Genomic DNA, 26,632 nt, shown 5'->3' on the forward strand with positions numbered 1-26,632 from the left:
ACCTTCTCACCCAACCCCACCTATCATACTCCCCTCTGCACCCGGTAGAGACTTAGGTTCTGACTACTCTGCACTAAGAGTAAGTAGAGCGTCAAGTCCCGCCACCCCGAGAGAGACGGAGAAGAAATCACCGTTCATTTTCCTCATAGACTTTTCTAAAAATATTTATTTAAAGACGTTTACGCCGCGGACAAAGCCAACTCTTGTCGTGACAAATCATGACAATAAGGGACTGATCGTTATTTATCAAAGGTTGGTATGGTGCAAAAAAGGGGGGGGTCATTAAACTATTTTTTGAGCCTGAGGGGGGGATATGTTTTCTTTTATTTTGGCTTGGGGGAGGTTGTACAACTTTATTTTGCTAAATTTTGTATTTAAAAAAATGTTTAGATTATTTTGTTTTTCATAGTGTTTTACTCCTATCTATATAAAGTTTACCCTGTGTGGCGAGTGTACTTGGTATCTTCCATGTGTGCGTAACTGCGCATGCAAATAGAACAGATCTACAAGCTAACAACGCGTTGCTTGGTGGCGCGTTGTTAGCTTGTAGATCTGTTCTACCAGCAAAGGTCTGACTCAGTAACTGACGTAGCCACTTCAGTTCAAAACAAGGTGGCGCGAGATAGATTGATTCTGCGCCGTTCATGTCTCATGACATTTCCAGTAGAATAATGCAAGCGAAAAAAAATTGAAGTTATGAACCACAGTGTTTGCACTGAAAAGAGCGAGTGTTGTCGGTGTCAGAGAGGAGGAAGATGTGGAAAGCAGACTGGAAGCACCAGCGCTGCTGCTGGTGTTTCGGTTTCACCCAGCGCCGCTTCACCGAGTCAGGAGAATGTCAGACTGAGATGATAATAATAATAATAATGTCGCGGCTGAGGTCGTGGATGACGTAACGATATAACCTTAGAAGGCTTCTTACAAGTTACTGTTGGTGACTCAAGTTGCTTGTGAACGTCAAGTTCATCCAAATAGAAAGTAGAAAAACATCACAGAAACACCTTGCCTTTATGTTGATGGTATATGGAATATTTTGATGGAAGAGAGTAATAAGAAGATATATTATATATATATATATATATATATATATATATATATATATATATATATATATATTATATTTTGATGGAAGAGAGTATGGAAGAGAGATGTCCCAATGGGAGGAGACCCCGGGGCAGACCAAGGACCACGTCCCACTGGGAGGAGACCCCGGGGCAGACCAAGGATCACGTCCCACTGGGAGGAGACCCTGGGACAGACCAAGGACCACGTCCCACTGGGAGGAGACCCCGGGGCAGACCAAGGACCACGTCCCACTGGGAGGAGACCCCGGGGCAGACCAAGGACCACGTCCCACTGGGAGGAGACCCTGGGGCAGACCAAGGACCACGTCCCACTGGGAGGAGACCCCGGGGCAGACCAAGGACCACGTCCCACTGGGAGGAGACCCCGGGGCAGACCAAGGACCACGTCCCACTGGGAGGAGACCCTGGGACAGACCGAGGCGCAGTTGGAGGAAATACATCGACCAACTGGCATTGGAACGTCTCTGAATCCCCCAGGAGGAAGTCACTATTGTTGCTCTGGTTGCTCTGGTTGCTCAGTTGATACCGATGACACTGATTTTGGGGCCCTGGCTCCCGGACAACTTTGATATGATGTAGCTCTGGATTGGTGGATTTGAACCACTGGTGCTGCAGGTGAAATGGACTGAGCTTCTGGATTGGTGGATTTGAACCACTGGTGCTGCAGGTGAAATGGACCGAGCTTCTGGATTGGTGGATTTGAACCACTGGTGCTGCAGGTGAAATGGACTGAGCTTCTGGATTGGTGGATTTGAACCACTGGTGCTGCAGGTGAAATGGACTGAGCTTCCTTTGAGAACATCAAATCTACGCTGCATCCCCAGTTGGCTCCCCAGTTCAAATGTGATTATTTTGGGGGTCCCCAGTTCAAACGTGATTATTTTGGGGGTCCCCAGTTCAAATATGAAGCTCACTGCACGGCACTAAGTGACACGCGGTGAGCTTGTAGATCTGCTATTTCTGAATGGCTAAAGAATAAAATATGATTAAAGTTTAAAATGTTAAACGACACAGAGACGCTTTCCTGGACTTAAAGGGTTAAGAACTAGACAGACAGACAGACAGACAGACAGACAGACAGACAGACAGACAGACAGACAGACAGACAGACAGACAGACAGACAGACAGACAGACAGACAGACAGACGTGGTGTAATTTGAATCATATAGCATGTGGTTAGTCATCATTTCAAGCCATTTCTCCCTTCGTCTCATCATCAGTGTTTTAACTATTTGCATATCAATTGTCCTACAGGCAGGAAGCCTGTAGGCTTCACCCTTTGTCACCCTTTGAGTTCATCTTTCATCTGATATTATCTATAGGCCTTCCTGTTTGACTGTTCTTTCATCTGATATTATCTATAGGCCTTCCTGTTTGACTGTTCTTTAGGGCAGGAGGCTACAGTTTGTCCCATGCATGCATTTTATGAGTACTACAGGGACTGTCACAGTTGGGGGTCTTTGATTAGCTGTTTACACACACACACACACACACACACACACACACACACACACACACACACACACACACACACACACACACACACACACACACACACAGGGACAAAAGGTTACAACCCACTGCATGAGAGGGAGGTACTGTATAAAGTAATGCATTGGAAGGGAGGTGGGGGAGTAGGAAAACGGAGGAGGCCATGCAGGACATGCCTTGACCTGGCCTGAATGAGCGATACCATGAGGAGATGACTTGGTGTAACTATGGGAGATGCCTTGACCTGGCCTGAATGAGCGATACCATGAGGAGATGACTTGGTGTAACTATGGGAGATGCCTTGACCTGGCCTGAATGAGCGATACCATGAGGAGATGACTTGGTGTAACTATGGGAGATGCCTTGACCTGGCCTGAATGAGCGATACCATGAGGAGATGACTTGGTGTAACTATGGGAGATGCCTTGACCTGGCCTGAATGAGCGATACCATGAGGAGATGACTTGGTGTAACTATGGGAGATGCCTTGACCTGGCCTGAATGAGCGATACCATGAGGAGATGACTTGGTGTAACTATGGGAGATGCCTTGACCTGGCCTGAATGAGCGATACCATGAGGAGATGACTTGGTGTAACTATGGGAGATGCCTTGACCTGGCCTGAATGAGCGATACCATGAGGAGATGACTTGGTGTAACTATGGGAGATGCCTTGACCTGGCCTGAATGAGCGATACCATGAGGAGATGACTTGGTGTAACTATGGGAGATGCCTTGACCTGGCCTGAATGAGCGATACCATGAGGAGATGACTTGGTGTAACTATGGGAGATGCCTTGACCTGGCCTGAATGAGCGATACCATGAGGAGATGACTTGGTGTAACTATGGGAGATGCCTTGATTGAATAAAGAAGGACTTTGCCTGGGAAAACGGAGCTCATTTCTCGTTCTTGATACATTAGGAAAATATGGTGATAATCTACAGACTCCTGGAAGAAATTACACGACACAGACAGACAGACAGACAGACAGACAGACAGACAGACAGACAGACAGACAGACAGACAGACCATATGAGACAGACAGACACAGACAGACAGACAGACCATATGAGACAGACAGACAGACAGACAGACAGACAGACAGACAGACAGACAGACAGACAGACCATATGAGACAGACAGACAGACAGACAGACAGACAGACCATATGAGACAGACAGACAGACAGACAGACCATATGAGACAGACAGACAGACAGACAGACAGACCATATGAGACAGACAGACAGACAGACAGACAGACAGACAGACAGACAGACAGACAGACAGACAGACAGACAGACAGACAGACAGACCATATGAGACAGACAGACAGACAGACAGACAGACAGACAGACAGACAGAGATGCACAGACAGACAGACAGACAGACAGACAGAGATGCACAGACAGACAGACAGACAGACAGACCATATGAGACAGACAGACAGACAGACAGACAGACCATATGAGACAGACAGACAGACAGACAGACAGACAGACAGACAGACAGACAGACAGACAGACAGACAGACAGACAGACAGACAGACAGACAGACAGACAGACAGACAGACAGACCATATGAGACAGACAGACAGACAGACAGACAGACAGACAGACAGACAGACAGACAGACAGACAGACAGACAGACAGACAGACAGACAGACAGACAGACAGACAGACAGACAGACAGACAGACAGACAGACAGACAGACAGACCATATGAGACAGACAGACAGACAGACAGACAGACCATATGAGACAGACAGACAGACAGACAGACAGACAGACAGACAGACAGACCATATGAGACAGACAGACAGACCATATGAGACAGACAGACAGACAGACAGACAGACCATATGAGACAGACAGACAGACAGACAGACAGACAGACAGACAGACAGACAGACAGACAGACAGACAGACAGACAGACAGACAGACAGACAGACAGACAGACAGACAGACAGACTGTAGAGATGCACAGACAGACAGACAGACAGACCATATGAGACAGACAGACAGACAGACAGACCATATGAGACAGACAGACAGACAGACAGACAGACCATATGAGACAGACAGACAGACAGACAGACAGACCATATGAGACAGACAGACAGACAGACAGACAGACAGACAGACAGACAGACAGACAGACAGACAGACAGACAGACAGACAGACAGACAGACAGACAGACAGACAGACAGACAGACAGACAGACAGACAGACAGACAGACCATATGAGACAGACAGACAGACAGACAGACAGACAGACAGACAGACAGACAGACAGACAGACCATATGAGACAGACAGACAGACAGACAGACAGACAGACAGACAGACAGACAGACAGACCATATGAGACAGACAGACAGACAGACAGACAGACAGACAGACAGACAGACAGACAGACAGACAGACAGACCATATGAGACAGACAGACAGACAGACAGACAGACAGACAGACAGACAGACAGACAGACAGACAGACAGACAGACAGACAGACAGACAGACAGACAGACAGACAGACAGAGATGCACAGACAGACAGACAGACAGAGATGCACAGACAGACAGACAGACAGACCATATGAGACAGACAGACAGACAGACAGACAGACCATATGAGACAGACAGACAGACAGACAGACAGACAGACAGACAGACAGAGATGCACAGACAGACAGACAGACAGAGATGCACAGACAGACAGACAGACAGACCATATGAGACAGACAGACAGACAGACAGACCATATGAGACAGACAGACAGACAGACAGACAGACAGACAGACAGACAGACAGACAGACAGACAGACAGACAGACAGACAGACAGACAGACAGACAGACAGACAGACAGACAGACAGACAGACAGACAGACAGACAGACAGACAGACAGACAGACAGTAGAGATGAGTATCATTGTTGAAGTCATGTTGTTACCTGAACAGATCAGCTCCAGACTGAAGGAGGAAGTATCAGACTCCATTGACCTCATTGTTCCACATTCCCTCAGTAGAGATTCAGATCCAACACAGTTAGATGTAATCCTCCATACAGGTTGTGATGTAGAACCATATCTCAGTTCTGCAGAAACAGCAGAGCCACAGTCCAGCTGTCTACACACTACAGATGATGACTGATGGTCCCATTCATCAGGAAACACTGGTCTCCATTGGTGGACTTTGATCTCCACTCTACCAGCACAGTTACTGGCTCCTCCCACCAGCCTGACATCACCAGGCTCTGTACACAGACAATACAATAAACATTAAGAACTGTAGTGTTCCTATTCTAGGGTTAACTGTCTGCTAAAACACACCATCTGTGAGCTCACAACTCCTCACAATACACGCTTGTAGATCTGATATTTTACAGTGACAACGGGAGTGGGCCGAGTACAGAGCCCTTGGGAATACAGTCGACTAAACATAGGTTTGAAGTGGTTCAAAAGCAGTGTTGGGACGTAACGTAACGTAAATAACGCGTTACAGTAACGCCGTTACGTTCGGCAGTAACGGTTGCTGTAACGCGTTCATTTTTAAATTCAGTAACTTGTTACTGTTACTACATGGTGCGTTATTCCGTTACTCTTCGTTATGTTTCATGTAGTCTCGATCGGGGGAGAATGAGAAGAACTGTCATGCTTGCCTTGCGGGAGAGAAGGGGGAGGAGGAGGAGTGTGTGTGTGTGTGTGTGTGTGTGTGTGTGTGCGTTTGTATGTGTGTGTGTGTGTGTGTGTGTGTGTGTGTGTGTGTGCGCGCGAGCGTGCGCGTGCGTGTGTGTGTGCGCGTGTGTGTGTGCGTGTGTGTGTGTGTGCGTTTGTATGTGTGTGTGTGTGTGTGTGTGTGTGTGTGTGTGTGTGTGTGTGTGCGCGTGTGCGTGTGTGTGTGTGTGCGTTTGTATGTGTGTGCGTTTGTATGTGTGTGTGTGTGTGTGTGTGTGTGTGTGTGTGTGTGTGTGTGTGTGTGTGTGTGCGTGTGCGTGTGTGTGCGTTTGTATGTGTGTGTGTGTGTGTGTGTGTGTGTGTGTGTGTGTGTGTGTGTGTGTGACGTGTGCACCGTGTATGCACATCATGTGAGCGAGCGAGCGAGAGAAAAAGAGAGAGAGAGAGATAGACAGACAGACACTGAAAGAGTGCGTGTTCGTTTGTGTGTGTGTGTGTGTGTGTGTGTGTGTGTGTGAGACTAGCTACTTTTGAGCGAGAGAGAGACAGACAGATACTGAAAGAGAATTTGCGCGTGTGTGTTTGATTATCAAATATTAATTCTGGTTTTGGTCTTACTTTGTTTATAAATCCAGACTCAAATGAGTATTGCCACCACCACCAATAAGAGCAGCTATGAGCTATCTCAGCCTATCTGCACAGTATACAACTTTCACTGGAGCAGTGGAACTGGAACCCTCATGTTGTGTTGGTTGTAGCCTACTTGCCTTTAGTTGTTTGCTATAAATATGTATTGATAGGCCTACATAGCATCATCAAAATCACCACCAGTCCCCCCTGCTATTGGTATTATTCTCACTGTACTGAACTGAAGGCATGAATGAATGGCCTGGAAGTGGGAGCCCGTTTTTCTTTTTCTCCTATTATAGACAACTCTGTGTGTCCCTGGCTGGCTGGCTGTGTCCCCGTGTCCCTGGGTCTGAGCACGGAAATAGCATATTTTCTCCACCAAGTGTTTTGGATGCGGGGCGGCTCGCCGGAACCGGAACCGGCACCGGCGAGCCGAGCCGAAAAGTAACGAAAAAGTTACTTTTCAAAGTAACGCTTTACTTTTTGGTTTAAGTAACAGTAAAGTAACTAAGTTACTTTTGAAATGATGTAACTAGTAACTGTAACTAGTTACGTTTTAAAAGTAACGGTCCCAACACTGTTCAAAAGTAATATGACTTTGACTGTAAACTAAAGTGTAGTGTGTTTTACCTGAGCAGGTGAGTCCAACAGTCTTGTCAGGAGAGCAGCTGTTTCTAGTTGAGTCTGAGGTTCTACAGTCCAGGAGAACAGACTCACTGCCTTCACACTGGAACTCTTTGGTCCACATCGGAGCCTTGCCTTCTCCATAGAGCGCCCCCTGGAGGACTGAAGGAGCCCCACAGCCAAACTCCCTACAGACCACCTCTGCATCCTGCTGGTCAAAGTCACCTTCACACACTGAGACCCACGACTGACCAGACTTCACCTCCACTCTGCCTGAACACGAACCATGACCATTCACCAACCTCACTGACCCTGGAGAGAGAGAGAGAGAGAGAGAGAGAGAGAGAGAGAGAGAGAGAGAGAGAGAGAGAGAGAGAGAGAGAGAGAGAGGGGGGGAGGAGAGAGAGAGAGAGAGAGAGAGAGATGAGAGAGAGAGAGAGAGAGAGAGAGAGAGAGAGAGAGAGAGAGAGAGAGAGAGAGAGAGAGAGAGAGAGAGAGAGAGAGAGGGGAGAGAGAGAGAGAGAGAGAGAGAGAGAGGGGGGGGAGAGAGAGAGAGATAGAGAGGGGGATGAGAGAGAGAGGAAGAGAGGAAGAGAGAGAGAGAGCGTGGGGAGAGAGAGAGAGAGAGAGGAAGAGAGAGAGAGAGAGAGAGAGAGAGAGAGAGAGAGAGAGAGAGAGAGAGATAGAATCAAACATGATCATTTTGGGGGTCCCCAGTTCAAATATGAAGCTCACTGCACAGCACTAAGTGACACGCGGTGAACTTGTAGATCTGCTATTTCTGAATGGCTAAAGAATAAAATATGATTAAAGTTTAAAATGTAAAACGACACAGAGACGCTTTCCTGGACTTAAAGAGTTAGGAACTAGACAGACAGACAGACAGACAGACACGCATGCACAGACAGACAGGCAGGCAGACAGGCAGACAGACAGACAGACAGACAGACAGACAGACAGACAGACAGACAGACAGACAGACAGACAGACAGACAGACAGACAGACAGACAGACAGACAGACAGACAGACAGACAGACAGACAGACAGACAGACAGACAGACAGACAGACAGACAGACAGACAGGCAGACAGACAGACAGACCATATGAGACAGACAGACAGACAGACAGACAGACCATATGAAACAGACAGACAGACAGACAGACAGACAGACAGACCATATGAGACAGACAGACAGACAGACAGACAGACAGACAGACAGACAGACAGACAGACAGACAGACAGACAGACAGACAGACAGACAGACAGACAGACAGACAGACAGACAGACAGACAGACAGTAGAGATGAGTATCATTGTTGAAGTCATGTTGTTACCTGAACAGATCAGCTCCAGACTGAAGTAGGAAGTCTCAGACCTCATTGCTCCACATTCCCTCAGTAGAGATTCAGATCCAACACAGTTAGATGGAATCAACCATGTAGGTTGAGATGTAGAACCATATCTCAGTTCTGCAGAAACAGCAGAGCCACAGCCCAGCTGTCTACACGCTACAGATGATGACTGATGGTTCCAGCGATAAGGATACACTGGTCTCCATTTGTCCTGGACGTTGATCTCAAGTCTACCAGCACAGTTACTGGCTCCTCCCACCATCCTGACATCACCGGACTCTGCAAATACAATAAACAGTTAACATAAAGTCATATTTACTCTGATTATAATACAATAAACAGCTCACATATAGTAATATTTACTCTGATTATAAATACTTCTAGGTTACAATCTGTAATGTGTGTTTGTTTACCTGTTGTTGTTGTTGTTGTTGTTGTGAGAGCTGCAGAGAAACAGGATCCATTAAAGAGTTAGGCTCCACTAACACAATCACAACAGATTGTTGTATAGCTGCGTGAGACTTGTTTACTGATGCAAGCTCGCAATTCATTTCCAATGGGAGTCACATGGTTTGACCCAACATTTCTGTTGTAAGTTATGACTGAACCATACCTTAACCCATTCTGACCTGAGATCAGATTCTAAAAATGTCAGTCGTTTGATTTTTCAAAAAATAGCAGACCTACAAGCTCGTAGCGTGGCGCGCTATGAGCTTGTAGATCTGCTATTTTTCAATAGCTATAGCATGACATGACGCTAACACCAAAATGGGTTCCCGTTCAGAATGGGTTAAAATACAACAAGGGACACTATATGTGACCAAGCCCAGCAGAAAGTGCCTCACTCGATTTTACAGATTACAGATTTTACAGATTATTAAAGTACAGAATGTAAGAATGTAAGCTTTCATATGATGTATCATTCAATGAAATTGGACAATAATTGAAGGAGATATGACCATCTAAAACTTGTTGAAACATAACCCCAAAGAATCCTGAAATTTAGCACCACTTGAATGGGTGTGACAATAGATACTTGTCCACACCCTAATTTCTTGCATAATCACTCCCCCACCCACTAACCACTGCACTCCCTCACTAGGTTAGCTGTCAATGACAGTTGAGTGGACACTTAGGTGTGGGAAAGTCTACATGAGTACTTGAGTTAAAGTAAAGAAATATAGGACTGAAGTTGTTTAGTGTATGTTTTGTAATAATACAATCTAAAAAGTAACTAGTAGGCTAACAGAGTTTTCAATGGATATAGGCTATGTAGTTTTAGACCAATGCTTTTACATGTGTGCACTGAAACAAAGGGCAGAAGAATGAGATCTTACACCTTAGGTGCCCCAATTAACCCTTTGAAAGTACAACAATTCAATTTAACTTATACACTACCTGGTTGTAAATAGCTGCAGTACAGCATTTTATGCAGGTCTACTTTAAGCAATCAAAGTCAGACAATTGACCCAGTATTTTAAATAAATAAAACCGACGCATCAGGCTATGATGCGCTTGTAGATTTGCTATTTAAAAAAAACAGATACAGCAAAGAGCAAGTCATAATGCCTGGTTTCTATTTAGTGTGCAAGGCTTACATCCGTTTTAAAGCCCACCCACTGTATGCGCTGATTTCCATACACAATACATACACGATCCGTATCCTCCCCTCACCGGATGTTGAATTAACAGTGCTAACGGCCGTTTTACACAAACGCTGTCTATAAGCGATTTCCCGACATTTCCTTTTCAATTGATACCGTTTCGTAGAGAAAGACCTACACAACCGATCTATATACCAAATGAAAGCCTGCATTTCATAGTTTACATAGTATATAACCTTTTTTTAAATGAGCAAAAAATGAGCGAGTTATGATTTAAAGAAAGACGTGATCTTGGCTCTTTGCTCTTTAACACACGACACAGACGGCTAGCTAACTAGGCTAGCTAGCTTCTAGCTAGCTAGTTAGCCTGTTGTTTGTTGGTGAAAAGACTCCAAGCTGGGGAAGTGTATTTCAGCGAGTAAGCTATACGTGGTTTTGTTTATTTTCTGTAAAGTATAACCCAAATGCTCCTCCATACTATACTATAGTCATGTAGAATACTTCTGTGTTTACAAACACAAGCACGCTAATGGGCGGTGATCAGAGCGTGAAACCTGAGGACAAAGAGATTCCAGGACCAATTGAAAACAACATGCAAATCTCGGAACTGCGCTTCTCTGACCCCAAAACAGTGTTAAAAAACAAGCCCACTTTGACGTATAAATGTATACATTGTGGTGACCCACATCTAGAGACTATGAGAGACATTCACCCGAGGGGTATGGTGCCTTTAAGAGCACGGGGGAAAGATGGAGGACTTAGTGCTTCCGGTTCCGGGTTACGGTTGTTATTGTTATTCTTCTCACTACAGAGAGTCTGTATTGTATTTATGTGGAATCTACAGTAAACTACTCATGCAACTTGGGTTTCCTGTCTCGCTGTTTCCCTCTCCACATTGGTGACCGCGACTGTGAATTCGAACAACGAACAACAATGGATAACAACCCCGCCGCCGCACCGAACGGTGCTAACGACGCTAACGTTCATGCAAACATATACGCGGCTACGGTCAAGCTGCCCGACTTTTGGCAACAAAACCCGCGGCCGTGGTTTCAACACATCGAGGCTCAATTCCAGCTAAGAGGAATAACCCAGGATGTCATGAAATATTTCCATGTAGTGGCGGCGTTGGATGCTTCGACCACCGCGCACGCAATGATGCTGTGGAGGATCCACCGGCTGACGGCAAGTACGGGGCATTAAAGACATTCCTGCTGAAACTTTATGAGCTGTCGGAGCTGGAGAAGGCGGACCGTCTGCTGTCTCTCAACGGCCTCGGGGACGGGAAACCGTCGGAGTTGATGGAAAGAATGCTGGCTGTGCTGGGGTCAGCTGATCCATCATTTCTGTTTACTCACAATTTCCTGCGGCAGCTTCCAGTGCCTGTGCGCACAGCACTAGCCAGTTCCCCCCTCTCCTCCACAAAGGATTATCGTGGCCTGGCTGCAGAGGCGGACAGGGTTTTCCTCGCCAACCGACAGCAGTTTGTCCATGCCCTGTTGCCCCACCAGAGCTACGGGACCCCGCCCCCACCCCTGGAGGACTACACAGACACCGCAGCGGCGGTGATGGCCCGCCGCCAATCCGACGACGGGCTCTGTTACTACCACGCCAGGTTTGGAGCTAAGGCCAAGCAGTGTCGCAAGCCATGCAGTTTCAGGGCACAGGGAAACGCCAGAGCCGGCGCTCATTAGCAGCTATGAGCACGGCCGTGACTCCAAGCTGTTGTTCATCTCCGACTCTTCATCGGGCCGGCGGCTGCTGGTGGACTCCGGCGCGCAACGCAGCATCCTGCCAGCACAAGCCGTGGACACCGTGGCCGGTGGACACGGCCCCCAGATGGACGAGGCTAATGGCACACCCATACGCACCTACGGCACCAGGTACGTGGAGGTGTGTTTTGGCGGGCGGCGTTTCGGCTGGGACTTTGTCATGGCCCGCTGTGTCCACGCCACTCCTGGGAGCGGATTTCCTCTGTGCTTTCAGCCTACTGGTGGATGTTAAGAACTGTCGCCTGATTGACGCCGTTTCTTTCGCTTCGTACCCCTGCACGCTGGGGGGGGGGGGGGGGGGGGCGGAGCGCTCTGCCTGTCTAACACGCTCGCCACTGGAGATCCATATCAACGACTGCTCGCCAGTTTTCCTGTCCTCACCACGCCCACGTTCTCATCCGCGGTGGCTAAGCATGGCGTGGAGCACCATATGACCACCGTGGGCCCCCCAGTCTACGCCCGGGCCCGGCGCCTTGACTCGGCCAAGCTTGCCATCGCCAGAGAGGAGTTCTCGACTATGGAGCGCCTCGGCATAGTGCGCCGCTCGGACAGTCCGTGGGCTTCTCCCCTGCATATGGTCACGAAGGCGGGCGGTGGTTGGCGCCCGTGTGGCGATTTCCGTCGCCTGAATGACGCCACGACCCCTGACCGGTACCCCGTCCCGCACATTCAGGACTTCAATGCTCACCTGGCGGGGGCTGTTGTGTTCTCCAAGGTGACCTGGTGCGCGGATATCACCAGGTGCCAGTGCATCCACAGGACGTACCGAAGACGGCGGTCATCACCCCCTTTGACATTTTTGAATTCCTGCGAATGCCCTTTGGCCTTAGGGACATGCCGTTTTTGTTTGTCTTTCTGGATGACATTCTCATAGCCAGCACTTCCGTCGACGAACACATGACCCACCTCCGCCAGTTGTTTGAGCGGCTCAGTGAGCACGGCCTCATCATCAACCTGGCCAAGTGCCAGTTCGGGCAGTCAGCCATCACCTTCCTTGGACACTACGTCACGCCACGAGGAGCTTCCCCCGCTGCCCGCCAGGGTGGAGGCCGTCGCCCGGTTTCCTCGTCCCCGCACAGTGCAGTCGCTACAGGAGTTTCTAGGGATGGTGAACTTCTACAACCGTTTCCTGCCCCATGCTGCCCGACTTATGCGTCCCTTGTATGAGGCCCTGAGGGGCAAAGCGGTCAAGGACGACTTGGACTGGTCCCCGGAGATGAGTACAGCCTTCGAGGCTGCCAAGACCGCACTGGCCAACACAGCGCTGCTCGCTCACACCCGTCTCCTTCTGCCCCGATCGCACTTACAACGGACGCCTCTGACTATGCGGTGGGGGCAGTGTGCGAACAGTGGGTGGGCGGGGCCTGGCAGCCACTGGCTTTCTTCAGCAAGCAGCTCCGTGACGCGGAGCACAAATACAGCACCTTCGACAGGGAACTGCTGGGTCTGTTCCTCGCCACCAGGCACTTCAGGTTCCTGTTGGAGGGGCGCCAGTTCACCGCCTTCGTGGACCACAAACCTTCTCCATGGCGAAGACGGCGAGCCATGGTCTGGCCGTCAGCAGCGTCACCTCTCGGCGATCTCCGAGTTCACCACGGATATCCGGCATGTAGCAGGCAAGGATAACTTGGTCGCTGACTGCCTCTCTCGGGCAGTGGCGGCGTCCGTCCACCTGGGATTGGACTATGCCGCAATGGCGGCGGATCAGCCCGCAGACAAAGAACTGCTGGACTACCGGTCGGCTCCTACCGCGCTGCGGCTGGAGGACGTGGTGTTCGACGCAGCCGACGCCACTCTCCTCTGCGACGTTTCCACCGGTCAACCACGCCCCATGGTGCCGGCTGCCTGGCGGCGCCGTGTTTTCGACACCATTCACGGACTTTCCCACCCGGGTGGGAAGGCCTCTACCAAGCTGGTGGGGGCCAAGTTTGTTTGGCCTGGACTCCGGAGGGACGTTAAGGCCTGGACGGGCTCCTGTGTGGCGTGTCAGCGTGCCAAGGTCCACCGGCATACCAAGGCCCCCTTGGCACCGTTTAAAGTGCCAGAGAGGCGTTTCGACCACGTGAATGTGGACCTTGTGGGCCCCCTGCCCGCCTCCCGGGGATTTACTCACCTCTTCACCATGGTGGACAGGACCACCAGGTGGCCGGAGGCGGTTCCTCTGTCCTCCACGACAGCGGCGGAGGTGGCCAGGGCTTTCATCGGGTGCTGGGTGGCCCGCTTTGGCACACCAGGGGACATCACCAGTGACCGGGGTCCCCAGTTCACATCGGAGCTCTGGACTGCAGTGGCGGAGCACCTGGGGGTGAAGATTCACCGCACTACAGCTTACAACCCGAAGAGCAACGGACTGTGCGAGCGGTTCCATCGGGACATGAAGGCCTCTCTTCGGGCCAGCCTGACGGACAGCAGCTGGGCCGATCGCCTCCCCTGGGTCATGCTGGGTCTTCGCCTGGGGGAGTTTCTCCCAGAGGCCACAGACCCCTGGTCGGCGGCCGCTCATCGGGCTGTGTCCAAGGGCGTGGCCGACGCCCTTATTCCAATCCCGACGTCTCACCACTGCCTCCCCCAGTCCTATGTCCCTAGGGACCTACCAGTGGCCAAATACGTGTTTATTAGGCACGATGCACATCGGACTCCGCTGCAGCCCCCCTACGACGGGCCCTACCGGGTTCTGGAGCATGGTGCGAAGAACTTTGTGGTGGACATGGGAGGCAGGCCGGAGCTGGTTTCGATAGACCGTCTTAAACCTGCCCACTTGGAGGCTGATGTGCCGGTTCGGGTGGCCGTGCCGCCGCGTCGTGGGCGTCCCCCGATTTTGCCCCCAAAACCGGCAACGCCCCCTCCTCCTGAACTTGATCCACCTCCCGCGAAGCGCAGCCGTTTTGGACGGTTAATCCGTCCTCCACCGCGTTGACAGTTCCCTTTAGGAAGGCGATTGTTTTTTTTGGGTGTGGCTTTATGCTGTCTGTGCACCTTTATGTGGGTGAATTCTGGGGGGGCCTGTGTGGTGACCCACATCTAGAGACTATGAGAGACATTCACCCGAGGGGTATGGTGCCTTTAAGAGCACGGGGGAAAGATGGAGGACTTCCGGTTCCGGGTTACGGTTGTTATTGTTATTCTTCTCACTACAGAGAGTCTGTATTGTATTTATGTGGAATCTACAGTAAACTACTCACGCAACTTGGGTTTCCTGTCTCGCTGTTTCCCTCTCCACAACATTTCATTTGCCCAAATGAACAATCTGTTCGAATGAAAACCTTCTTCAACATTCAAACTGTGTTAATATGAAAAAAAGAAGAAAATCACATAAAAAAAAAAAAAAACGAGTTTATTTATTGATTTAAGGCATGTCATTCTGGCGAGATGAGGCATATTCTGCTGGAGTTGGTCACATATTGACTTACCCTGCAGTGCAAGAACATTGTTGTCCCTTTATATTTGTGTCCTGGACATCAATGGACAAGACATGGGGCGGCTGACTTTTACATTGCGATCGGTGAGCTTTCGCCTCGATTTGAATGTCATGTTCATTGGCATTACTCCAGCGACACACTATTTCATGAATGTACTTTTCAAAGGCATATTGTCGTCCCTTTTGCCTTGTTCTCTCCGATATCTCCTTACCAGTCCACTACTACTCCATATTGTCGTCCCTTTTGCCTTGTTCTCTCCGATATCTCCTTACCACTACTACTCCATATTGTCGTCCCTTTTGCCTTGTTCTCTCCGATATCTCCTTACCACTACTACTCATATTGTAGTCCCTTTTGCCTTGTTCTCTCTGATATCTCCTTACCACTACTACTCCATATTGTAATCCCTTTTGCCTTGTTCTCTCCGATATCTCCTTACCACTACTACTCCATATTGTAATCCCTTTTGCCTTGTTCTCTCTGATATCTCTTTACCACTACTACTTCATCCTTCAGGATGTCTTTCACTGACATGGAGGAATACAACTCCATGTGAGCACCGGTGAACGCAGGTAAGACAGCTTGACCAGGATCCTACCTTAGTAAACGTAGCTAACGTGGTATTGGCCAACAACGGGCTTGGGTGGGACTTAGCGAAGAGCCAGTTTAGGTGGTTCAGGCATCTGGTTAGGATGCCTCTCGGGCGTCTCCCTAGGGAGGTCCTCGACGCACGTCCCACTGGGAGGAGACCCCGGGGCAGACCAAGGCGCAGTTGGAGGAAATACATTGACCAACTGGCCTTGGAACGTCTCGGAATCCCCCAGGAGGAAGTCAGTAATGTTGCTCTAGAGAGGGAAGTCTGGAGCACTCTGGTGGAGCTGTTGCCCCCGTGACCCGACTACGGAGAAGCGGTTGAAGATGGATGGATGGATGTTGGGGTAGGGGTATACTAGTAGTGTATAGCTTCCTTTGCGAACATCAAATCTACGCTGCATCCTCACAGATTGGTCAAAGCATGGATGTTCTGTTCTAGTTGATTGATTGTTTATTATGTTTGTACACAATGACAAAAATAAACACATAATAAAATGCTGTTGTTTTGTTCTCTGTGAAAAACTATCAAATATTTCAAAATACAAACATTTAGTTCACTTACACTGAACATCTAGAGCGTGTGGAGGTGACCTCTGGGATCCATGTGTGTTTGTGGCCTGACAGAAGTATGGTCCAGCGTCTGCAGGAGACACATTGTCCTTCACCAGCTGAGGACCAGTGGAGATAGAGGCGACTCCTCCGTCTCTGTACCAGGTGTAGGTGTCTACGGGTGGCTTTGCTTCACTGCTGCAGGTCAGAGTCACCGTGCTGCCCTCAACAACGCCTCCTGGTGGACTCGCTGATACTGAGACTGGAGGGTCTGTGGAGGAATAAACATTGATGCACTCAAATAACAGTGGGCTGTGTATACAGCATTTTACACTAGGAATGAACACTAACAATGATTAATGTATGAATAATGTGGTGTCTAAGGGCCGATTCATACTCCTATTTTAGAGCTGAATAAAAGTCGGTTCGGCTCTGTAGAGCCTATAATGTGATGTAATTTGAGGTTCGGGGGGGGGGGGGGGGGGGGGGGGGTACCGTCCTAAAGTCGGCTCTTCGGTGCTACTGAAAATTTCTGACGAGCCAGAAATCATTTCAGCACTACAGCGCCGAAACAGCGGTAAAATAGGAGTATGAATCGGCCCTAACATTACATCACCTTTGGTTAAAATAATAAAACACTGGACACTAACCTAATCAATAATGAACGTGATCTAAAATAACTATTTTATATAATTCATTATAAGTGTAGATCGGCTATTTTCACAATGTTTATCTATGGAACTGAGTCAAACTAACTGTAATGGCTACAATGCCAAGTGCTTGCCAGGTTGGGGGTGTATACTACTGTAGATTGTCAGGTTGAGGTAGAACGAAAGAATGACCGAAGGATGACCGAAATAATAAGGTTGTGAATACAAGCGGCCGAAATGAGTTTTCTTTGACGGGTGGCTGGCGTCTCCCTTAGAGATAGGGTGAGAAGTTCAGTTACACGAGAGAGACTCGGAGTAGAACCGCTGCTCCTTCGCCTGGAGAGGAGCCAGCTGAGGTGGTTCGGGCATCTGGTTAGGATACCTCTCGGGCGCCTCCCTAGGGAGGTCCTCGACGCACGTCCCACTGGGAGGAGACCCTGGGGCAGACCAAGGATCACGTCCCACTGGGAGGAGACCCCGGGGCAGACCAAGGACCACGTCCCACTGGGAGGAGACCCCGGGGCAGACCAAGGACCACGTCCCACTGGGAGGAGACCCCGGGGCAGACCAAGGATCACGTCCCACTGGGAGGTGACCCCAGGGCAGACCAAGGACCACGTCCCACTGGGAGGAGACCCCGGGGCAGACCAAGGACCACGTCCCACTGGGAGGAGACCCCGGGGCAGACCAAGGATCACGTCCCACTGGGAGGAGACCCCGGGGCAGACCAAGGATCACGTCCCACTGGGAGGAGACCCCGGGGCAGACCAAGGATCACGTCCCACTGGGAGGAGACCCCGGGGCAGACCAAGGATCACGTCCCACTGGGAGGAGACCCCGGGGCAGACCAAGGACCACGTCCCACTGGGAGGAGACCCCGGGGCAGACCAAGGACCACGTCCCACTGGGAGGAGACCCCGGGGCAGACCAAGGACCACGTCCCACTGGGAGGAGACCCCGGGGCAGACCAAGGACCACGTCCCACTGGGAGGAGACCCCGGGGCAGACTGAGGCACAGTTGGAGGAAATACATCGACCAACTGGCATTGGAACGTCTCTGAATCCCCCAGGAGGAAGTCACTATTGTTGCTCTGGAGAGGGAAGTCTGGAGCACTCTGGTGGAGCTGTTGCCCCCGTGACCCGACTACGGAGAAGCGGTTGAAGATGGATGTTGGGGTAGGGGTATACTAGTCGTGTATACCTTCCCAAAATCACTATGATAATCCCCCCCCCCCCCCCCCCCCCCCACCCCCAGTTGATACCGATGACACTGATTTTGGGGCCCTGGCTCCCGGACAACTTTGATATGATGTAGCTCTGGATTGGTGGATTTGAACCACTGGTGCTGCAGGTGAAATGGACTGAGCTTCTGGATTGGTGGATTTGAACCACTGGTGCTGCAGGTGAAATGGACTGAGCTTCCTTTGAGAACATCAAATCTACGCTGCATCCCCAGTTGGCTCCCCAGTTCAAATGTGATTATTTTGGGGGTCCCCAGTTCAAACGTGATTATTTTGGGGGTCCCCAGTTCAAATATGAAGCTCACTGCACGGCACTAAGTGACACGCGGTGAGCTTGTAGATCTGCTATTTCTGAATGGCTAAAGAATAAAATATGATTAAAGTTTAAAATGTTAAACGACACAGAGACGCTTTCCTGGACTTAAAGGGTTAAGAACTAGACAGACAGACAGACAGACAGACAGACAGACAGACAGACAGACAGACAGACAGACAGACAGACAGACAGACAGACAGACAGACAGACAGACAGACGTGGTGTAATTTGAATCATATAGCATGTGGTTAGTCATAATTTCAAGCCATTTCTCCCTTCGTCTCATCATCAGTGTTTTAACTATTTGCATATCAATTGTCCTACAGGCAGGAAGCCTGTAGGCTTCACCCTTTGTCACCCTTTGAGTCCCTTTGATCTTTCATCTGATATTATCTATAGGCCTTCCTGTTTGACTGTTCTTTCATCTGATATTATCTATAGGCCTTCCTGTTTGACTGTTCTTTAGGGCAGGAGGCTACAGTTTGTCCCATGCATGCATTTTATGAGTACTACAGGGACTGTCACAGTTGGGGGTCTTTGATTAGCTGTTTAGCACACACACACACACACACACACACACACACACACACACACACACACACACACACACACAGGGACAAACGGTTACAACCCACTGCATGAGAGGGAGGTACTGTATAAAGTAATGCATTGGAAGGGAGGTGGGGGAGTAGGAAAACGGAGGAGGCCATGCAGGACATGCCTTGACCTGGCCTGAATGAGCGATACCATGAGGAGATGACTTGGTGTAACTATGGGAGATGCCTTGACCTGGCCTGAATGAGCGATACCATGAGGAGATGACTTGGTGTAACTATGGGAGATGCCTTGACCTGGCCTGAATGAGCGATACCATGAGGAGATGACTTGGTGTAACTATGGGAGATGCCTTGACCTGGCCTGAATGAGCGATACCATGAGGAGATGACTTGGTGTAACTATGGGAGATGCCTTGACCTGGCCTGAATGAGCGATACCATGAGGAGATGACTTGGTGTAACTATGGGAGATGCCTTGATTGAATAAAGAAGGACTTTGCCTGGGAAAACGGAGCTCATTTCTCGTTCTTGATACATTAGGAAAATAAGGTGATAATCTACAGACTCCTGGAAGAAATTACACGACACAGACAGACAGACAGACAGACAGACCATATGAGACAGACAGACAGACAGACAGACAGGCAGACAGACCATATGAGACAGACAGACAGACAGACAGACAGACAGACAGACAGACAGACAGACAGACAGACAGACAGACAGACAGACAGACAGACAGACAGACAGACCATATGAGACAGACAGACAGACAGACAGACAGACAGACAGACAGACAGACAGACAGACAGACAGACAGACAGACAGACAGACAGACAGACAGACCATATGAGACAGACAGACAGACAGACAGACAGACAGACAGACAGACAGACAGACAGACAGACAGACAGACAGACAGACAGACAGACAGACAGACCATATGAGACAGACAGACAGACAGACAGACAGACAGACCATATGAGACAGACAGACAGACAGACAGACCATATGAGACAGACAGACAGACAGACAGACAGACAGACAGACAGACAGACAGACAGACAGACAGACAGACAGACAGACAGACAGACAGACCATATGAGACAGACAGACAGACAGACAGACAGACAGACAGACAGACAGACAGACAGACAGACAGACAGACAGACAGACAGACAGACAGACAGACAGACAGACAGACAGACAGACAGACAGACAGACAGACAGACAGACAGACAGACAGAGATGCACAGACAGACAGACAGACAGACAGACAGAGATGCACAGACTTCAGACTCAGACTTCAGTCTTCAGACTCCATCATGGCCCATAGCACTTACCCTAACCCCTTAGATAGAATTTCTGTTGGCTTAGATAGCATTTGACTTAGACTTATAGCATGTTATGTAGACAGCACTATAATTGTATTGTATATAGTCATAGCACGCCATAGTACATATGTATAGCATAGTAGTGAATATGTATAGTTTATTATGTATAGTGTATGTATAGTTTCATCATATAGATATTCCACTGTTACCTTCTTAGCTTACGCATGTTTCATGATAAATGCTTTTATGTGATGTATTCCCATGCTTTTGTTCTTGCCTAAATGTAAGTCGCTCTGGATTAAGAGCGTCTGCTAAATGCCTAAATTGTAAATTGTAAATTGTACAGACAGACAGACCATATGAGACAGACAGACAGACAGACAGACAGACCATATGAGACAGACAGACAGACAGACAGACAGACAGAGATGCACAGACAGACAGACCATATGTTACCTGAACAGATCAGCTCCAGACTGGAGGAGGAAGTATCAGACACCATTGCTCCACATTCCCTCAGTAGAGATTCAGATCCAACACAGATAGATGTAATCCATACAGGTTGACGTGTAGAACCATATCTCCGTTCTGCAGAAACAGCAGAGCCACAGCCCAGCTGTCTACACGCTACAGATGATGACTGATGGTTCCAGTCAGAACGAGTCACTGGTCTCCATTGGTCCTGGACTTTGATCTCCACTCTACCAGCACAGTTACTGGCTCCTCCCACCAGCCTGACATCACCAGGCTCTGTACACAGACAATACAATAAACATTAAGAACTGTAGTGTTCCTATTCTAGGGTTAACTGTCTGCTAAAACACACCATCTGTGAGCTCACAACTCCTCACAATACACGCTTGTAGATCTGATATTTTACAGTGACAACGGGAGTGGGCCGAGTACAGAGCCCTTGGGAATACAGTCGACTAAACATAGGTTTGAAGTGGTTCAAAAGCAGTGTTGGGACGTAACGTAACGTAAATAACGCGTTACAGTAACGCCGTTACGTTCGGCAGTAACGGTTGCTGTAACGCGTTAATTTTTAAATTCAGTAACTTGTTACTGTTACTACATGGTGCGTTATTCCGTTACTCTTCGTTATGTTTCATGTAGTCTCGATCGGGGGAGAATGAGAAGAACTGTCATGCTTGCCTTGCGGGAGAGAAGGGGGAGGAGGAGGAGTGTGTGTGTGTGTGTGTGTGTGTGTGTGTGTGTGTGTGTGTGTGTGTGTGTGTGTGTGTGTGTGTGTGTGTGTGTTTGTATGTGTGTGCGTTTGTATGTGTGTGTGTGTGTGTGTGCGTGTGTGCGTTTGTATGTGTGTGCGTTTGTATGTGTGTGTGTGTGTGTGTGTGTGTGTGTGTGTGTGTGTGTGTGTGTCTGTGTGTGTGTGACGTGTGCACCGTGTATGCACATCATGTGAGCGAGCGAGCGAGAGAAAAAAAGAGAGAGAGAGAGAGAGAGAGAGAGAGAGAGAGAGAGAGAGAGAGAGAGAGAGAGAGAGAGAGAGAGATAGACAGACAGACACTGATTGATTATCAAATATTAATTCTGGTTTTGGTCTTACTTTGTTTATAAATCCAGACTCAAATGAGTATTGCCACCACCACCAATAAGAGCAGCTATGAGCTATCTCAGCCTATCTGCACAGTGTACAACTTTCACTGGAGCAGTGGAACTGGAACCCTCATGTTGTGTTGGTTGTAGCCTACTTGCCTTTAGTTGTTTGCTATAAATATGTATTGATATAGGCCTACATAGCATCATCAAAATCACCACCAGTCCCCCCTGCTATTGGTATTATTACTTGCGCAAGCAGAGCGCGCAAGTAATGTGATCGGCCTGGTCCATTTGTCGTGACAGCCGTTCCGCCATTTCAGGACCCCCCCAGAAAAACATCAAATCTGTGCCCGTATTGCTGGACCAATGATGACGAAATGACCATATCTCTTACGTCATCATTTAGAGCTGGTCATACACGTATTTCTTACGTCATCATTTAGAGCTAGTCATACACGTATGTGTATGACTAGCTCTAAATGATGACGTAAGAAATATGGTCATTTCGTCATCATTGGTCCAGCAATACGGGCACAGATTTGATGTTTTTCTGGGGGGGTCCTGAAATGGCGGAACGGTTTTTTTGCTGTCACGGTTTTTGGACCAGGCCGATCACAGAATACCGCTAATCAACTTACAACTACACACTTTATACAGTATAGAGTATAGAGTATATAGATATACGTATATAGTATATGCCTATATACGTATATAGATATTGTATAACTGCTCTCAGTAATGACGTATGTAATACAACATTATGATTCTGGAATGTATAAAAGTCACAACGTGTCAAAAATGTTACCATAATTATTAATATTAGTGTGGTTTGCAAAATTAAATATATATCTAAGTATATAATTATATATGCAAAAACTAAGTTATAATATCGCAAGAAGCTCAGTCATTTAACACTCTCCGAGAAAGACGCAGACAGACTTGGCCATATCAACAATCCAGATCATTTGACACGTCCACGGGGGAAGGCTAGAAAGGGTGAAAGACTCTCAGGTGTACCAGTTAGCTGGGGTGACTCTCAGCCAAAGACTCTCAGCTATCCTATGCACAGTGAAAGAAGGAAGATATTGAAACCAGGACTCTCCGAGGAAGACGCAGACAGACTCGGGCATATCAACACTCCAGATCATTTGACAATTTCACACGGAAGCCTGTTGTAAACACAGATCTAGATCAATAGGACACCTCCACACCGAAACTGACATATCAACAATCCAGATCATTTGACACGTCCACGGGGGAAGGCTAGAAAGGGTGAAAGACTCTCAGGTGTACCAGTTAGCTGGGGTGACTCTCAGCCAAAGACTCTCAGCTATCCTATGCACAGTGAAAGAAGGAAGATATTGAAACCAGGACTCTCCGAGGAAGACGCAGACAGACTCGGGCATATCAACACTCCAGATCATTTGACAATTTCACACGGAAGCCTGTTGTAAACACAGATCTAGATCAATAGGACACCTCCACACCGAAACATACAGAAAAACAATGGAACTATCTACAGATATACCTTCAAATAAAAGGATGAAGAAGGACCCCGTAATTAAAATCTCAGCATTAAGTTCATTATCATTTGGAAGTCGTGAAAGATGGAAAATCTGTGGAAAGGTAGTTACTAAAAGTGAACAACGTAAATTTACTAACGGAATATACTTCTTCTTTCGGATTACAGACAGTACAGCAACAATTAAATAAAATAAAATCAGTATTCCTCAACCATAGAGAAGTTTCAGCACAAGAAGCAGCATACAGAATACTGTCAATACCTTTAAAGAAAATGAGCACTAAGGTAATATTTATAAACACAAACCCTAAGAATTCTCGGGTATCAATGATGAAGCCATTGAAAATTATTCAAGAGATGCAAGATGATGAACAGGATATCTTTTATTCTAATATTATCGAAAGGTACGCTGCAAGGCCAGATATATTAGAAGATATTTGTTTAGCAGAATTTGTTGCTAATTACAATAGACAAACGAATGACGATGACTCAATAGAAGACGTAGAAATTGAAAAAAAGGAAGAAAACCAAAGAAATAAGTTCATAGTTCTAAAACATGGACTCGGTATTATGTACAAAAGATGTAAAGAAGCTGTCATTCGATTTCATAAATACAATAAAGAAACGGAAAAGGAAAAACACTTCCGTGCTGAGTTAATGTTGTATTTACCCTGGCGAAATGAAGAGGATGATCTAATAAGTAAATATATTAATTATGAAAATCATTATAATGCCAAGATTGATGTCATTTTCAAAAATGAGAAGAAATACAGTATAAATCCAGAAGCAATAGATGCAGCTATAAGGAACCTTGAAACTAATGGTCCACCGGAACATGCTTGGGAAAATATCGCTCCTTGTACGGAACACGAAGAAATACTTATACGAAAAGAGGATGAAGAGACGGAACGAGAAATAAGTCAAGAGGACCTGGATGCTAACACAGAACTTGTATCTAGCAAACAAAGACACTACACAAGGGATCTTTTCAAACAAGAAGTTAGGAGAGATATATTATCTCATCAAGAATATTGTAAAATGATGAGATCATTGAACCAGAAACAAAAACAATTAATGGATTTCCATCGTCAATGGTGTAAAAATACAGTTATTGATTTAAAGGAAGGAAAGAAAACTGTCCCATATCACATCTTCCTTAGTGGATCAGGTGGGGTAGGAAAGAGTCATCTTATTAAACTGATCCATTACGACTGCATGAGATTATTCAAAACAGCCAACTTCATACAACCTGATGACACTATTTCTATGATTACGGCATCAACGGGAATAGCAGCTTTCAATATTAGAGGTGTGACACTCCATTCAGCTTTATCTTTAAAATCATCGAGATTTGGAAATTCTTTCTTACCACTGAATCAAGAAAAGGTAGCATTACTAGAAAATTCCTTACAAAATCTGCAATTATTAATTATAGATGAAATTTCTATGATTGGTGCAGACATTTTTCTCCAAGTACATAAACGATTGAGTCAAATTAAAGGCACAAATGTTATGGAAAATGGCTCAAAGGTACAAGAACAATTTGGCAATGTATCTATTTTAGCTGTTGGAGATCTATTCCAATTACCACCAGTAATGCAAAAATACATCTTTCAAGGTACAAGTAATGCAATTGCAAATATATGTGGTAATGGATGGGATTCATTTAAATTGTTGGAACTTAATGAAGTAATGCGCCAGAAAGATGATTTGAACTTTGCTGTAATGTTGAATCGAGTCAGAGAAGGAAAAATAACAGATGAGGATATCCAACAGTTACAATCAAGAGAAATAAATGCTAATGCTGATAATTACCCAGAAGATGCACTTCATGTGTTTGCAGAGAATAAATCTGTCGATGAACACAATAACTACAAACTTGAAAAATTGAATATTACTATTTATCATATAAAGGCAGAAGATAGTAGAAAAGATAAAGACACACGACTATTTGATCTGGATTGCACAAATAGGAAACTATCACAAACAGGAGGTTTACCAACTACACTCAGTATAGCAATTGGTGCACAAGTGATGTTGACTACTAATGTAATGGTATCTGATGGATTAGTCAACGGTATCAGAGGATTTGTTGAGTATATTGACTTTGGGAAAAACAGCACGTATGTTACAGTAATACTCGTTAAATTCCAAGACAAATATGTTGGTCTTAATGCGAAGGCTAATAGTACCTATAAAAAATATCCAGAAGCAGTTCCAATTTACAGACATGAAGCTATCATTTTCCATGGAGGCAGAAAAACAGGATCAACAAATAGATTTCAATTCCCGTTGACATTAGCTTGGGGATTAACTATTCATAAGGTCCAAGGTTTAACTATACAAGAGATTGTCGTATCTATGAAGGGCTCACATTTTAACCCGGGACAAGCCTATGTAGCATTCAGCAGAGTAAAAAGGATAAAAGATCTATATATACTTGACTTTAATCCTACGAAGATCAAAGTAGATAAGAATGTAGAGAGAGAAATGATACGATTACGACAATCACCTCTTGAAAATCCTAATATACGTAAAATAACTCAATTACCATTAAAACATTCATTAAATATTGGATTATTGAACGTCAGAGGTTATCTACCACATTTAGAAGATATAAACTCAGATTCCCAACTCGAAATGTTGGA

General features: G+C 47.1%; 1 protein-coding gene across 1 annotated transcript in view; it reads right to left on the reverse strand.

Annotated features, from left to right (window-relative positions):
• The window catches only part of LOC310870653 (neurotrypsin-like), a gene marked incomplete at its 5' end in the record, with an annotated part of 50,387 nt that overhangs the window by 14,489 nt on the left and 9,266 nt on the right, over positions 1-26,632 (reverse strand). The window contains 2 exons of the mRNA XM_083781923.1: positions 16,818-17,075; positions 21,359-21,652. Coding sequence (XP_083638049.1) covers positions 16,818-17,075; positions 21,359-21,652 — 552 coding nt within the window. The remainder of the gene's footprint in view (positions 1-16,817; positions 17,076-21,358; positions 21,653-26,632) is intronic.

The sequence above is a fragment of the Protomyctophum parallelum genome (assembly GCF_964188405.1).
Source record: "Protomyctophum parallelum genome assembly, chromosome: 14".
Lineage (NCBI taxonomy): Eukaryota > Metazoa > Chordata > Actinopteri > Myctophiformes > Myctophidae > Protomyctophum > Protomyctophum parallelum.